Genomic DNA, 13,574 nt, shown 5'->3' on the forward strand with positions numbered 1-13,574 from the left:
GGCAGCAGAGGGCGATTCCATATAGGGGAAAATCTGTACATCAGGCTGTACAGATTCCCAAAACCTGAGTCTACCATGCATCAGGTGTCTCCTATTACATGCATTTTAGCCATCAAATTATGTGCTGCTTAATGTCACAATCTTTCTAATGAAGGTCATTTGAAGTAGAGCTGCAACGATAAACTGGAAGGAAATAGATTTTGATAAACTATTAATAGTTCTGTTCATGTTTCAAGCCAAAATGTCGAACCTCTGCTGGTTGCAGCTCTCTTAATGTAAATATTTGCTGTTTTTATTTGTCTTTTATGACACTAAATGAAGTTTTCTTTGAGTTATGGACGAAAGAATTATCTAAAAATGTCACGTTGGACTTGTGAAGAGCATGTTTTGCCTCTAAAGCATGGCCAGAGAGATTCATGTTCAGCCTTAGCTTCTACCAAAATATGCAAATATAAACTGAATTTGTTTTTGTCTTCATATAACTCTGGAATAATTTGCAAGTATTTTCATAAATGTCATGGTTCTTATTCTGATCATACATGCAAAAATGCTTTTCTAAATTGTGAAGATTTGCTGGTTTCGTTTATCTTAAATAAATATCCCTAGGTTTTTGTGTGTTGGTTAAACAACAGAAGCAGTCTGATATATTGACCTTGACCTTTAGGATTTTTTCCTGCATTTTTAGACATTATTAAACCGAATTTTAGTAGCTTAAAATAAAACCGAATCAATAATGCAGCCCTATATATCACCCCAAGTTTGCACTTTAGTTTTATTTTCTAATCCCAGCATGGAAGCACATAGTGTTGAAGCTAGTATCCAGTAAAAGCAGAGGCAGGGACAGGAAATCCAAGCGGATTTGGCTGTGGTTCTTTTGGCCACCACCTTTGGTCAAATGGCAGCGCTGGTGCTGGAAGAACAACAGCTTTTGCAGCTGTGCCCCAGAGACACTAAGCACATCTGCAACAACTGGAAGCGGATTTAAAGCTCTATACCTTTTCTCAGATGAATAGAGATAAGGTTAAAAATAGGCCTTTAAGCTCGTCCCCTTCAAAACATGCTACAATCCAGCTCTGTTTGGTCTGAAATAAGGACAGTTCTGTATCAACACTGGTAAGCTGTTGTACTTATATTTAAGAAGAATTGTTTTTTTTTTAATGTCTAGATTACATGTTAACCTCGCAGTGCCTGAGCTCAGCGCACACTGTTTTGGTTAACAGTCAGCCAGCCGGTCGACAGGGAGGCAGAGCACCACAGACAGGCAAGATGCCAGTATTTATCCTCACTAATGCTCATGCCCAGTAACGCTGGCCCCTGCCCAGCAACACTCAGGCATAGTGGGGGGTCCAAGGCTGCTCCCCACCAGCTGCTGAGCCCGTCTCTGAGCACCATCATCTTCTTCCAGCCCTGTCATTTTATTGCAGAAATCGCCCCATCAAAAAAACTGCTCTAAAGCCTGCTGTCATCACTGCCTCGTCATCTTATCGAGTTAGAGTAAGAGGATAAGGTTGATTTGGGTTTATCATGGTGATGTGTCGATCGCGGACGAGTCGGTTCTAAGAGCCGACTCCTTTAAGTTAATCGTTTCTTTATAATTTGGTCAACTAATACAAAACATCATCAAAGGTTGATCTTGCAGTCTGATCCAGAACTGCCTTACTTTGTTAAAAATACAAAGTAACAACTAATGACAAAAAAACTAATAATGGACATCACTACTGAGCAAATAAACATTTTTAACTTGAACATAAAAAATTACAACTTTAGTTTCTAAATTTGGTGAAACTGGATAATATTCATGGGAAAATGGTTTCTGATGGACAAAAACTGTGATAGATCTACCACGGCTGCTAAGTGTAGCTGCCGAAAGCTAGTTAGCTCAGTTAGCCTTGAGGCTAGCAGTACTATTAGCTAATTCTGCCTGCTTTGGGAGCACTGACCATGTTTAACCAGTAAAGGAGCTTTGAACCGGAAGGAGGTCAAATTGTCGTGCCTAAACCGAATCTCTCGAGTTTTAACAGGAAGTAACGTTAGTGTTAAAGTAGCCTGAAGATTTACAAAAGGCAGGAAGACGTGATAAGGATTGGAGAGGAATGAAAGGGATGTCGAGTATCAGTTCTGCCATCTCCCGAGGCCTGACCAGGGGATTTGCCTGGGTCAGCTTGGACGCCACAAATCTAAGGCCATGTCCACATGTACACGGGTATTATAAAAAATCCCTGTCCAAACGAAAATGCAAAAACACAACAGAAACGCTGTCGTGAGAATGCCATACCAACAGGTGGTGATATAACACAGTCATGTAAAGAAGAAAAAGAAAACCGCGGCCAATCAAAAGACTGAAAAAATCTGTTGCCAGAAGACTACCTCGGGGGCTGCAATGACGCGAGTAATGGTGGACAAGTAACTGTACGTGTAAACATGTCCTGTTATCAAGCTAGAAAGATCACTGCTTTTGTCACGTCTGTCATTTTGCAAGGAATGTGGCTTCATTTGTGGCACTTCACAAAGGAGATAACGGCGAACAGCCTGACGTCACGAGCCAAAAACGCTGTTTACACATCTCCGTGGAAACTGAGTTTCTAAAAGTCTTCATCCTGGCCTCCATAAAAATTAATTTCACCAATATCCAGATCCCCTTAGCGCCCCCTACAGGCCTTCTCATTAAAATCTTTTTATCGGTTGCAGTGTGTTTGCCCTTATTGGCCACCATACAAAAGAGCTGGCTCGTATTGCTGAACTGAGCCAAATGATCTGGCTCACTGAAAAAAGACGGAATTCCCATTGCTAGTTTGTAAGGGGGCTTGGATGGGTGCATTGACAGAGCATAAAAACCCCCCTCACTCGATGAGGAGAGGAGATGAGAGCTTTCAAATGCTATCCAAGCTGTCATTAGCCAACTACCGCTGAATGCAGCAGCTAATGTGTGGGAAGGACGTACATGCCAGTCCTTTAAAGAGAACACACACACACACACACACAATCTACACAGAGGCGAGTAGCATAATGGATACACTTGAACGCCTCATACAATCGAGGGAAAAAAAGAGAATATCATCAACATTCATTATGTTGCTCAACATTAACTGACACCGAGAGAACGAGGGACGTTATTTTCAGCCGTTGGTGTGTTACAGTTGACACTAACGGCTCTGCGTAGAGGGATGTATTGTCTAACGTTAGCTGGAAAAATGCCTCACTGAAATCACGTACAAACCGTTTGCTTCGTGACTTCAAAATTAAACATGTAGACCACTGTTTAAAATCAGGTACATTCACAGTAAAACCCAGAGACATTAGAGAAAGACAGCTACTAACCTTGGTAGGGTCGCCTCCTGTTATCCACTTGTTACAATGGAAATTTAACACCATGGATGCCCAGTTAAGTTTCCTGGCAGGCGGACAAAAACGCAGCAGTGAACGCAGCACCGAAGCACGCAGGCTGGTGAGGATGAAAAGGAGGAAGAAGGGAGCGTTTGAAGCCTGGGTGTTTTTCTCAGGATACCCGTCGGAAAACAACGAGAGAGGGAGAAAAAAAAAGGTTGTGTCTTCAAACAGCTGTTTTCCAAAATGGAGTTAGCCGTGTCTGAGCCAATCACAGGCGGTCTGTGGAGGCTCCCACTCCTCCTCTGTGGGCTGAACACCACACTGCACTCTGGAGATCAGACACTCACAGATTATACATCTTTTTTAGGATGATTCATTGTCACGGCATCTTTTTATAGACGCACATCAAAACCACCAGGCGCCTTAAACTGGTGATTTTTCCTCGCAGGGGAACCTCCAGATGTTTCTCATGTTGGTTTTAGTGAGATGTTTCATCCCTGCACATGTAGGGATCACTATAAACCCACATTTAGCACATTTTCATTGCACAGTATTGAAGGGGCACTACAACAATTTAGCACTGCACTTGGGCACACAGCCGGGTACTTTAAACAAAGAATGTTCTTGCTATGGTCCGACTTATCCTGCTTTTTACAATCAGTTTTATAGTCCTAGCACTGAAAATGCTGGATCCTACATTTCCCAAGATGCAGTTTTCTCCCTTTTCTCCCTAGTGCCAGTTTGTGCCTTTGAAGTAGGCTGAAAGTAGAACGTTTGCATTGATAGAAATTTCCCATTATTATTTCTGAATATGCCAAAATTCCACATTTGATAAACCTAATATTCATAATCTGAATTAGGTCCGTTTTATTCCCATTGTTGCATTTTCAGAATTAAACTTCCTGTGTAAAAACAGTGAAGTGCCCCTTTCATTTGTTCTGCTTTTTGTTAACTAAAGGACTTTACAGTGTAAAAGTCAAGTCTTACTCAGAAGATTCATGCCGTGTAAGTAGCAGCCCAACATTATCCAGCAGCGTAGGCTGCGTGGAGTTTAAATAAAGTCAGAATCTAATGAAAGAAACTGAAAAATATAATGAGTTCTGTGTAAATGTTCCAAATGGAAATGGTCCAAAATCAAACCAGAAGACTCTCGTGCCAAAACTTTTAAAACCTCGACTGTAAGACAAACATTTTCTTTGTGTAAAATTGCAACATACTGAACCACTTGATTGAAAATAGTTCCCTGATCCCCATGTTAAGCACAACTGACCCACAAATCCAGACCCAACCATACAGGGTCTTTCAAGTGTTATACACGTTGCTTTGTCCATGAATTAGTAAACATGCCTCACTAATATCAAATGAATGCTCTTTTTATTTTCTAACAGGTTAAACATAATATTTCTGCCTTGGTGGAAAGTAACATTACTCATGTACTTTACTAAAGTATAATTTTCAGGTACATGAACTTTACTCACGACATCTGACAACAATAGATTCTATGCAGGTGAAGATTAAAATGATTATTAGATTAAATATAACACTTTTTACAGATTAAACTCCTAAATTGTTATGTTGACGATTAGGTTATGTTAGTTATGATCAAACTTAGTTCTGCCATGACCATCTAAACCTTGAAATGTGGTTTAAATGTTAATGCATCCAAAATAATACACCTAGCTTAAAGTACTGCAGTCATGTACAACAGCCCTGCGATAAATTCTACCTTGATGAAAGTTAAAATGTTCGTGCTTTTGTCACATTTGACTTTGAAAAACTTCTGCTTCTTTCCTGAAGTACATTTTAATTGAAGGACTTTCACTTCTTCTAAATCTACCCACTTCTTCCAAAGCCGTACTTCTGATGTCTTCGGGGACCCGTCTGGTTTTTGGAAACGTTGCTTAAGCTGCAATTATGTTGTGAAAATACCCTCAACTTCCCCAGAGCCTGCAGCACACCACCAAACTCTGCCAACAACAGCATCCACACAGCAAACAAGACACAAATAGCACTCTGTCAGTATGAGTCGTACTTTACTGTCTTCACTACTGACGATAAATATCCTGCAACACAACACAGCTCATAGTCACAGACATGCTTGAAATAAAAGTATAAAAAAATGACAAGTAATTCAAGTTAGCTTCGGGTTACCGCAAGAGAACAGATCCAACATTATAGCACTTTTTGTACATGATGGCCTGGTGTGAAATTTGGCAAAGCAGACGTCTTTATATCCAGGACTGAATGTTCTCCTCCTCATGTGACTCCTGCGATGAGTGATGGCCCCCGTGTTAAGACTGAGTGATGGCAAACAGGTCAAACAAGGTCACATACAAACACATAAGGCAGATTTAACTTAACTGAGAAAAACAATCCTCTCAGAAGATTAAAGCAACGAACAGTAAAGCTCAACAAAGGCCCTTAAATACTCTGTAACATTTAAATCTATAACACTATTCTTTCTATCTCCACTCTTATAATCAGACCTGATGAGAATACACATGAATATTGCTTTGGTACACACGTCCAACATGATTTATGATACATGAGCAGTTTAAGGCAATGTATTAGACGCATACACACACTAAAACTGTCTCCTTCTTTTAGAATTGAGTTGTGTGGAGGTGAAACCATGCAGACAGAGCACTAATGGTTGGAGTATGACCGACACTGGTATGCAGATATTAAACAAACTGAAGAAGCTGTTTTTAGAATTCTTCCTCAGCGGAGTAGTGGGTTCATATTTTTCCATGACTGTCTCGTAACTATATTTACACGGAAACATTCTTCACTGGCTGTGATCATTCCTCCTCTTCATTCTGCCTTTCAAAAGATGTTTAACGTGCTTCCAATAGAAGAGACGGGGACACAGACTGTATGAAAAGATGGACGATGTGACAGCTCTATAAAAGTGAAGCCAAACCCTCTCTATCGCCCCCTGCTGACTGGCTGCAGTATAGCTCATAAAGCCCGCCTCCATCATGTTAACAGATGGGACATGAGTCAAGCTATAAAATCAAAATACACGTCAAACATGGTTTCTGTCATTATAGTTAGTTCTTATCATGCTGATTTATGTCCAAGTGTTCATTTTTCTGACAAGTTTACTTTTAATTATTATATAGTTATTTGATGCTAAAAAAGGGGGTGTGGCCTCATGATTGACAGCTCTGTTGACAAATGGGGCTCCTGCAGCGTTCTGTCCCCGTGTAGCAGAGTAGAGGAGGAACGGCGAGAGGAGACGTAACTAACACGAACACTACAGTCACTGAACTTTCCATAAGCGTGAATATCTGCTTCAGACCGACACGAGAAGCTGTTCTGCTGCAGACTGAGCCCACCTGAGGGCTCCAACACGGCAAGGACACAAGGTAAAGGTGTGTTTTGGATAGAGGAAGGGGCGGGACTTAAATCAAGACTCCACCAGCCGATTTCTACTACACACACTCTGGATACAAATTTGCAAGATGGCAGCGCCCGCTTCTGGGAGTATTTCGGCTTTACTTTTGTACAACGAGAGGAGGTTCAGACACGTCGCCCATCTATATATACAGTCAATGGTAAAAACGTATTCCAAAGTTATCAGTTAGCCATTTTGGTACAACAAGCATTCTGTTTTCCGTTTGTAGTGTGTTTGTAGTCCTTGATCCTAGCAGAGTTGACAACTAATGTTTGAGCGGTCGGATGCGTGTAGGAAAACAGTACATGTAGTGTAGTGTAGAGATGAAAAGAGACAAAAGCACTGGCTGAAATTCAATCCTGGACCTCATTTGTAAAAGTTGAACATCAAGTTTGCTTTTTATAATCTCTAATAGATATCTAGCGAGTAGTTCAGATAATAAACTAATCATGTTTCTGGTCTCTCAAGTCCAATCCCAACCTTGCATCTGAAGTTGTGATTCAGACTGTAAAAAAGTAACAGCACAAAGAAGAGGAACCTCGGCCCTGATAGTCCTCATTGGCTGTCGCCCCCAGAGGATAAATAGTTGGCAGGCAATAGTCAATGCGCTCAGGGATCTAGAGGAATGATTACACCAAGCAAAAATGGTTTCAATGTACACATGGGTCGCTAACTATTGAAAAAATGTGAACCTGACCCTTAAATTCCAGATCCAAAGAGGCCACCAGTAATGGCACAACATGCACTGGGTCATGTCAAAGGGCCTCATTGCCTTAGCCTGCAGCTGCCTGTGAACCACGGTAAGATGCTGGACTACGTGTAAACTAGAAAAGACTATCCACCTCTAGAAGGGCTGCTCTGTTACTAAAATAAATCATGTATAATATTGGCAACTTGCCCTGTAAAAGTCTACACACATGTTTCAAATGAAACAGACAGAGTCCTCTCAGTGACGGGAGTGTTTGCACCCTCAGAGAGCATCAGTAACAGTAGTAGAGCTGAGAGCGCAGCCCCCTGAAGGTGTCGTCATCCTGCCCTCCGGCCTGCGCTCCGTCAAACAGCATGGAGTCTGGGAGCACCACGCCCTCTAGTGGATCCGGCTGGCAGAACTCCACTATGAACTCCTCCTCACAGTCCAGCAGCAGTCTGGACCAGGCGTGCATGTCCAGCTGGCCCGCCGAGCCGCCGTACTCCTCCGGCAGGACCGAGCGGGGGATGTTTCTGTGCAGAGAGCGCAGGTCTGAGCCGTGGAGGACGTACTGTGAGAGGAGACAAGTAACATGTCAGTGACGTCATCGGACTCACGGTCAGCCTCATTATTTAAAGTGATTAATACGTCATGTCGTGTCATCCGAGTAATAAAACAGACCCAACTAAAAGCTTCATAGCTTTGGTTTTACAGTGAACAGGCGTTACTGTTCTGGTTGGTCGTTACTATGGTGTACATCACAATTTTCATTATGATAAGATACCATATTGATTTTTTGGAAAATTATAACAAAGTCTGCCAAGATACAATTCTGATTTGATTCAATTCAGGAGCCAGACATCGAAATTAGATGATATTATTGGTGTATTTAATACAATCAGTTACATTTATATCAACTCACCTATAAACAACTTAAGTATGACATCCTCATCTTATCACTTAACTCTTCCTGACATTTTAATGCTAAAAAGTCTGATTTATTTTTCAATAACAAGGAAAAATAGACCCTCTGTTCACTAAAAAGTGTCACATCTCTCATGTGTAAGTGAAAAACTTACAAAGGGTCAATGACGTGTTTCTTTTTTAGTTGCCAGATTTTTTACGTTTCATGAGTATTTTCTCCTCCAAAGACAATCGGCCTCATTCACTAATATCTGCACAGAAATGTTCTTACTCTCCGCAAAAAATAAGTGCTTGCGCAAAATCACCGTCGGATTTATGACACGTGCGTACCGGCCAATTTGTTCTCACCAGCATGCGTATGTTAGTAAATCAGAACCATTCTAAATTGACAGGCGCGTGTCCGCGATCTGCAATCAGCATACTGCCACGCCTCTATTTCTCTATATAAGGACATCTGTTTGGTGCCGCACGAAGAGAGCGGTGTTACGGAGAAGCTGAAAGAACGTGAAAGATGGCCTCAAAAGGTAAAAAGAAAAATTTCACATCAGCAGAAATTGACATTTTTTTCAATAAATGAAGTTTTAATATAGTATGCATTTAGTTAAAAGGGTGTGTGTTAACATTTCCTAGGACATTTCTTTAATCATTTGTGCGTACGCATGGTCTGAGGGAGTTCTACATTTGTTCGCAGAGTACGAAGAAATTTAGGTAAGAACAAATTGATGAATCCCAGATTTGTGTGTCAAAAGTGCGTGTGCACAGTTCAAGCACAGATTCGTGCGTACGCGCTGTTCGTAAATGAGGCCCATTGTTTGCATGTTTCATGTGCCTTGTCGTTTTTTTTTATTCAAAATCTAAAATATTTCCACACTGCTGATTTATTCCTGAGAGCGGAGGAAATATTAGATCTAATATAATCAGGATTGTCTCTGTAGTTTGCCATAATCTACGAGGCACTTGAATGTGTGTCTGGATAGAAGCAGTGACTCAGAGGAGACATTTGAATTTGGGGATTTTAAGGCACATCTTAAAGATGATGATATATAGATTAATGTTTTCCCTTTGTGTCAACTTTATCGTACAGTTGATGATTAAATCAATTTATCATCCAAATCGATGGATTGTTACCCTCCTAAATCTTACCGGTCTTATCAAAAAGAGATGCAAAGCTTCGGCTACAGATGGCAAAAAAAAAAGCTCTAAATCAAGTTTCTCGTTACCTGCCCACACAGACACAGTAAACACTAGCTGAGCATAACAGAGCATTGAGCAGCTAAAAAGCCAGATTTTTCTGGTGGCCTGACCAAGAACGAGTCCAATAGCATGCTAATGTCGCTCAGTATCTGCTGTAAATTAGCATCTATGTGCTAACGAGTTTGCCATAGTGACTGAATACATAATAACGTGTCAGTGTTGTGCTAAAAGCTCGTTTCTGCTGCCCCCACCTGAATGAAAATCAGTTAATGCAGGTTTAAATGAACACAAAGAATCTCCTCTCATGAGGTTTCAGAAAACATGAAGTTTTGTTTCTGTTAGTTTGAATTCGTTCCTCTGAAAAGCTCCTTTTTTTCTCAGATGAAAATAGATGATGTTTCTGGAGCACAGGAAGGTACACGATTCAAAATAACCCTTTGTTTCAAACAAACAGAGACAGACAATTCAAGGATGATAGTTACCCTCTCTGCCATCTTCTCCTTCAGAAAAGGCTTAATTATCGCAAAGATGCCTTTGAAAATCCGAGGCTCGTTAATGATGTTAACAGCCTTGATTCTGATTGGAAACCCATCCTGCAAATGAGAAGAGAATCTGCATTTAGAAAACAGGCACAGCTGGTTCCTGACAAACATTTCAAGTGTTTGTGTGCTCCTGTAAATATCAAACACTCTGCAGTCACGACAGAAGGCAGTGTTCAAGAGAGGCTAAACGACGAGGGTAGCTTCTCACCTGGAGGATGCTCACTACTTTTTTGGCGAGGAATGGGCCTGGATTGGATGCTTGCGACATTCCCACTCCGGTGTAGTCGGCGAGGATGACGATACCATTCACCTGTGTTTCCTCCGGCTGGATCAGCTTCTCCAGAGTCAGATAAATGGCCCTCACGTTGTCAACAAACGGATAATCGTTTGGTTTCCATTTTCCTGTGTGAGAAGATGGAGGGGGATAATTGTACAACATGAGTAAAGTCCATGTTGGAAGAATAATCACTAATTAAAGCCAACAGATATGGGATATTTGAGACCAAATGCTGATATGGCAATTGATATACAACAGTTTTAAATACCTTGTAGTGACACTGGACCATGAACTTACCTTTGACCACCACATCACAGACATTTACAAACGTAGTCACCAGAGACTTTCAGTTATCCGTAAACTCAGAGGACTCTATGTTGCTCCACATCTGTTGCTGAACAAAACCATCATCCAACCCATTTTACTGTCCTGCTCCACCTGCTTTTACAACATGCTCTCTGTTAGAAACCAGACTAAACTAACACGCATCACCAACACTGCTGCAAAAATCATTGGTCTACCCACACCCAACCTCACAGACTGCAACAACAGGGCCGTTACACGCATTGCAAACACAATAGGACAGGACTTTACACATCCACTGCACGACCACCTCACCCCACTGCCCTCAAGGACCAGGTACCGGACTCTAAGGTGCAGGAAAGCTCGGTTTGGGAAAAGCCTGATTCCCTGAACAACAGGCCCCGCTGAGAGTGTCATGTCTTGTTTTTGTTTTGCCTTGTTTTGCACAGTGGTTGTTTACTTTGTCAGTGTTTATTTGGAGTCTATGTTTGTACAGTCTGTGAAAAAGAATGTCCCCTCTGGGATAATAAAGTTTAATGTCTTAAAGTCTTAAAGTCAACTGATGCTACATGTCCTGCAGATAGTGCAGAGAGGATTGTTAACTTGTACTCTGCTGCTCTGAAAGCATTTCTAAATCCCCCAAGCATTGTTTTATACATATAATGTTCTGTTAAAGGTTTTCATATTGCCCCATAACGGAAAACATATACCCCAATACCCATATATCTGTCACAGTTTCAAAGTGGCCGATAATATCAGCCACCCTATAATTCATATATGCTAAAATCAATATAGTTAGACACCCACCTGGCCGCAGACAGAGGATGTATCGTCCGTTGGGGTCCGGCTGAGGCAAGACGGTGAGGAAGCCCAGGTCCAGGACGTGCTTCACTGTGGACGGCTTCAGGTCCTGGAACACCTCTGGCCAAGCTTTGCGTCCCGCCTGGTAATTGAGCAGCAGCTGCAGGGCGCGGTCATAGTCAAACTTCCTGGCCCGCAGGAAGCGCAGGAGAAAGGTGTCGTCCAACCTGGTCCTCAGATTGGGCTGTTCCTGCGGAGTCAGATGGAGACGAGAGCACAGCAGATCAAAGAGTTTGGTAAATACTGCAAACACATGAAAAGTCAGTTACACTGGGAAAACAAAAGATGACCCTTTGTAAACCCGAATAATGTCAATATTATTAGGGTGCGTCTTATTATATTCTTCTTTTATTATAAAGATAAAAAAAAAACACTGACTTGAATCTTCTTTAAAAATAGTGTGTCTATCAAGAGCCCGATATATTTTATTCCTCAGTAACATAAACACAAGCGTCACTAGAGCGGAACGTCTACGACTGACGATGTCAAATCAAAATTCAATGTTGACTCCTTCTCAGGTGATTTAGGTGACGCCACATTCAAATATTGCATAATGGACGGCAACAGGTGTATGAGCAAGAGGGCGCACGTTCCCAGACAGCAATACAGACAAAGTAGTTTGTTCCAATTTTATGCATACTGCAAAGTATGTAGTTTTAAAGGCAGCTAAAGTATGTACAGTTGTAATCAGAGAAAGTATGCAGTATACCAAGAAAAGAGCCAGTAACATATAAAGCCCTAACTAGCCTAATATGATACTGGCATATGAACAGGAATAGGATTGTTTATATATTAATAATAAATGTTCTTGTGGCAAACCTTCAGTATCATGTCTCTCAGTGCTTGGACATCCCGGAGACGCCACTCCGGTTTCTCCTGGAGCTCCTCGCGTGCCTTGGCCACCAGCTCAGGGGTCAGTGTGCAGGAGTACATGGGCGGAGGGGGTCCAGGGAACCAGCTGTGTCCTGCAGCTTCTGATGGGTCCACTGGAGGAGACCTGAGATCGATGGACTCATGCTGATCAGCCATGGACTGACTGGATGAAGCTGTTTGTAAAGCAACACACGAGAGAAAGGGTATTAAAGAACTACAAGGAGGACTCTGGGCAGTTAGCTTCTAGCAGCTGTCACACACAGTTTACATCCCTTAATACATCTTGTCCACCTGAATTGGACAATAGATACTGGAAGAAAGTCGTTCCCTGATACCTGAGAACATTAGGTTACATCCGTTCAACACCATAACAGCGCGAACACCACCTCACTGTATGTATTTGCTCAGCATTGAGTCAGAGCCTCAGCCGACACGGGCTTGCTAATATAACCTGATCCTGAGCAGAACCGATGCGACAGAACTAATGTCAGAATAATGACTGAATACCAACCCGAAAATGCAGGTAACATGATCCGTCTAGGTCAAACATAGACGTATTTTATGAGCATCCATGGGAAAGTGATAAAATGTCATCAAATTCATGCTGCAATGCCTCAAAAGCAAAACCACAGTGTCAAAAAATCTCACCGACCTGTCAGGAAAATCCTTCTTCCGGGTTGATAAACGGTGCTCTCTCATTTGTCCATATGCGGCACGTGACGCGCTGCCGACGCTACAGAGCGTTCGAGTCGTACGTCAGTTGTTTTGATGGTGATGTTGCATTCATTGACCCTCGGAAACTACACCGCTCAAAAAAATAAAGGGAACACATAATCATTACTCCAAGGCAATCACACTTCTGGGATATCAACCTGTCCAGTTAGGAAGTAACACTGATTGTGAATCAATTTCACCTGCTGTTGTGCAACATACAACAGGTGGAAATGAGAGGCAATTAGCAAGACAACCCCTATAAAGGAATGGTTCTGCAGGTGGTGGCCACAGACCATTTCCCTGTCCTCATCCTGTCTGGCTGATTTTTGGTCACTTTTGCATTTTGCCAGTGCCCTCACCACTAGAGGTAGCATGAGGCGGTGTGTGCAACCCACAGAAGTTGCTCAGGTAGTGCAGCTCATCCAGGATGGCACATCAATGCGCGCTGTGGCGAGAAGGTTTGCTGTGTCT

The 13,574-nt window shown here is 42.0% G+C and overlaps 2 protein-coding genes across 2 annotated transcripts in view; both read right to left on the bottom strand.

Annotated features, from left to right (window-relative positions):
- The window catches only part of pkig (protein kinase (cAMP-dependent, catalytic) inhibitor gamma), a 28,055-nt gene extending 24,480 nt beyond the window's left edge, over positions 1-3,575 (bottom strand). The window contains exon 1 of the mRNA XM_069659414.1: positions 3,319-3,575. The gene's annotated coding sequence lies outside the window, so the exon portion shown is untranslated. The remainder of the gene's footprint in view (positions 1-3,318) is intronic.
- Positions 3,576-6,802: 3,227 nt separating this feature from the next.
- ttpal (tocopherol (alpha) transfer protein-like) lies at positions 6,803-12,987 on the bottom strand. The gene is made up of 6 exons (XM_069660634.1): positions 12,901-12,987; positions 12,336-12,562; positions 11,463-11,706; positions 10,284-10,477; positions 10,016-10,126; positions 6,803-7,986 (listed from the first exon to the last, which is right to left on the bottom strand). The coding sequence occupies exons 1-6, from the start codon at positions 12,917-12,919 to the stop codon at positions 7,708-7,710; spliced, it is 1,074 nt and encodes a 357-aa protein (XP_069516735.1). The 5' UTR covers positions 12,920-12,987; the 3' UTR covers positions 6,803-7,707.
- Positions 12,988-13,574: the final 587 nt, after the last annotated feature.

Source organism: Semicossyphus pulcher, unplaced genomic scaffold, assembly GCF_022749685.1.
Source record: "Semicossyphus pulcher isolate SPU_LCO1_2020_fin unplaced genomic scaffold, fSemPul1.0.p SCAF_13, whole genome shotgun sequence".
NCBI lineage: Eukaryota > Metazoa > Chordata > Actinopteri > Labriformes > Labridae > Semicossyphus > Semicossyphus pulcher.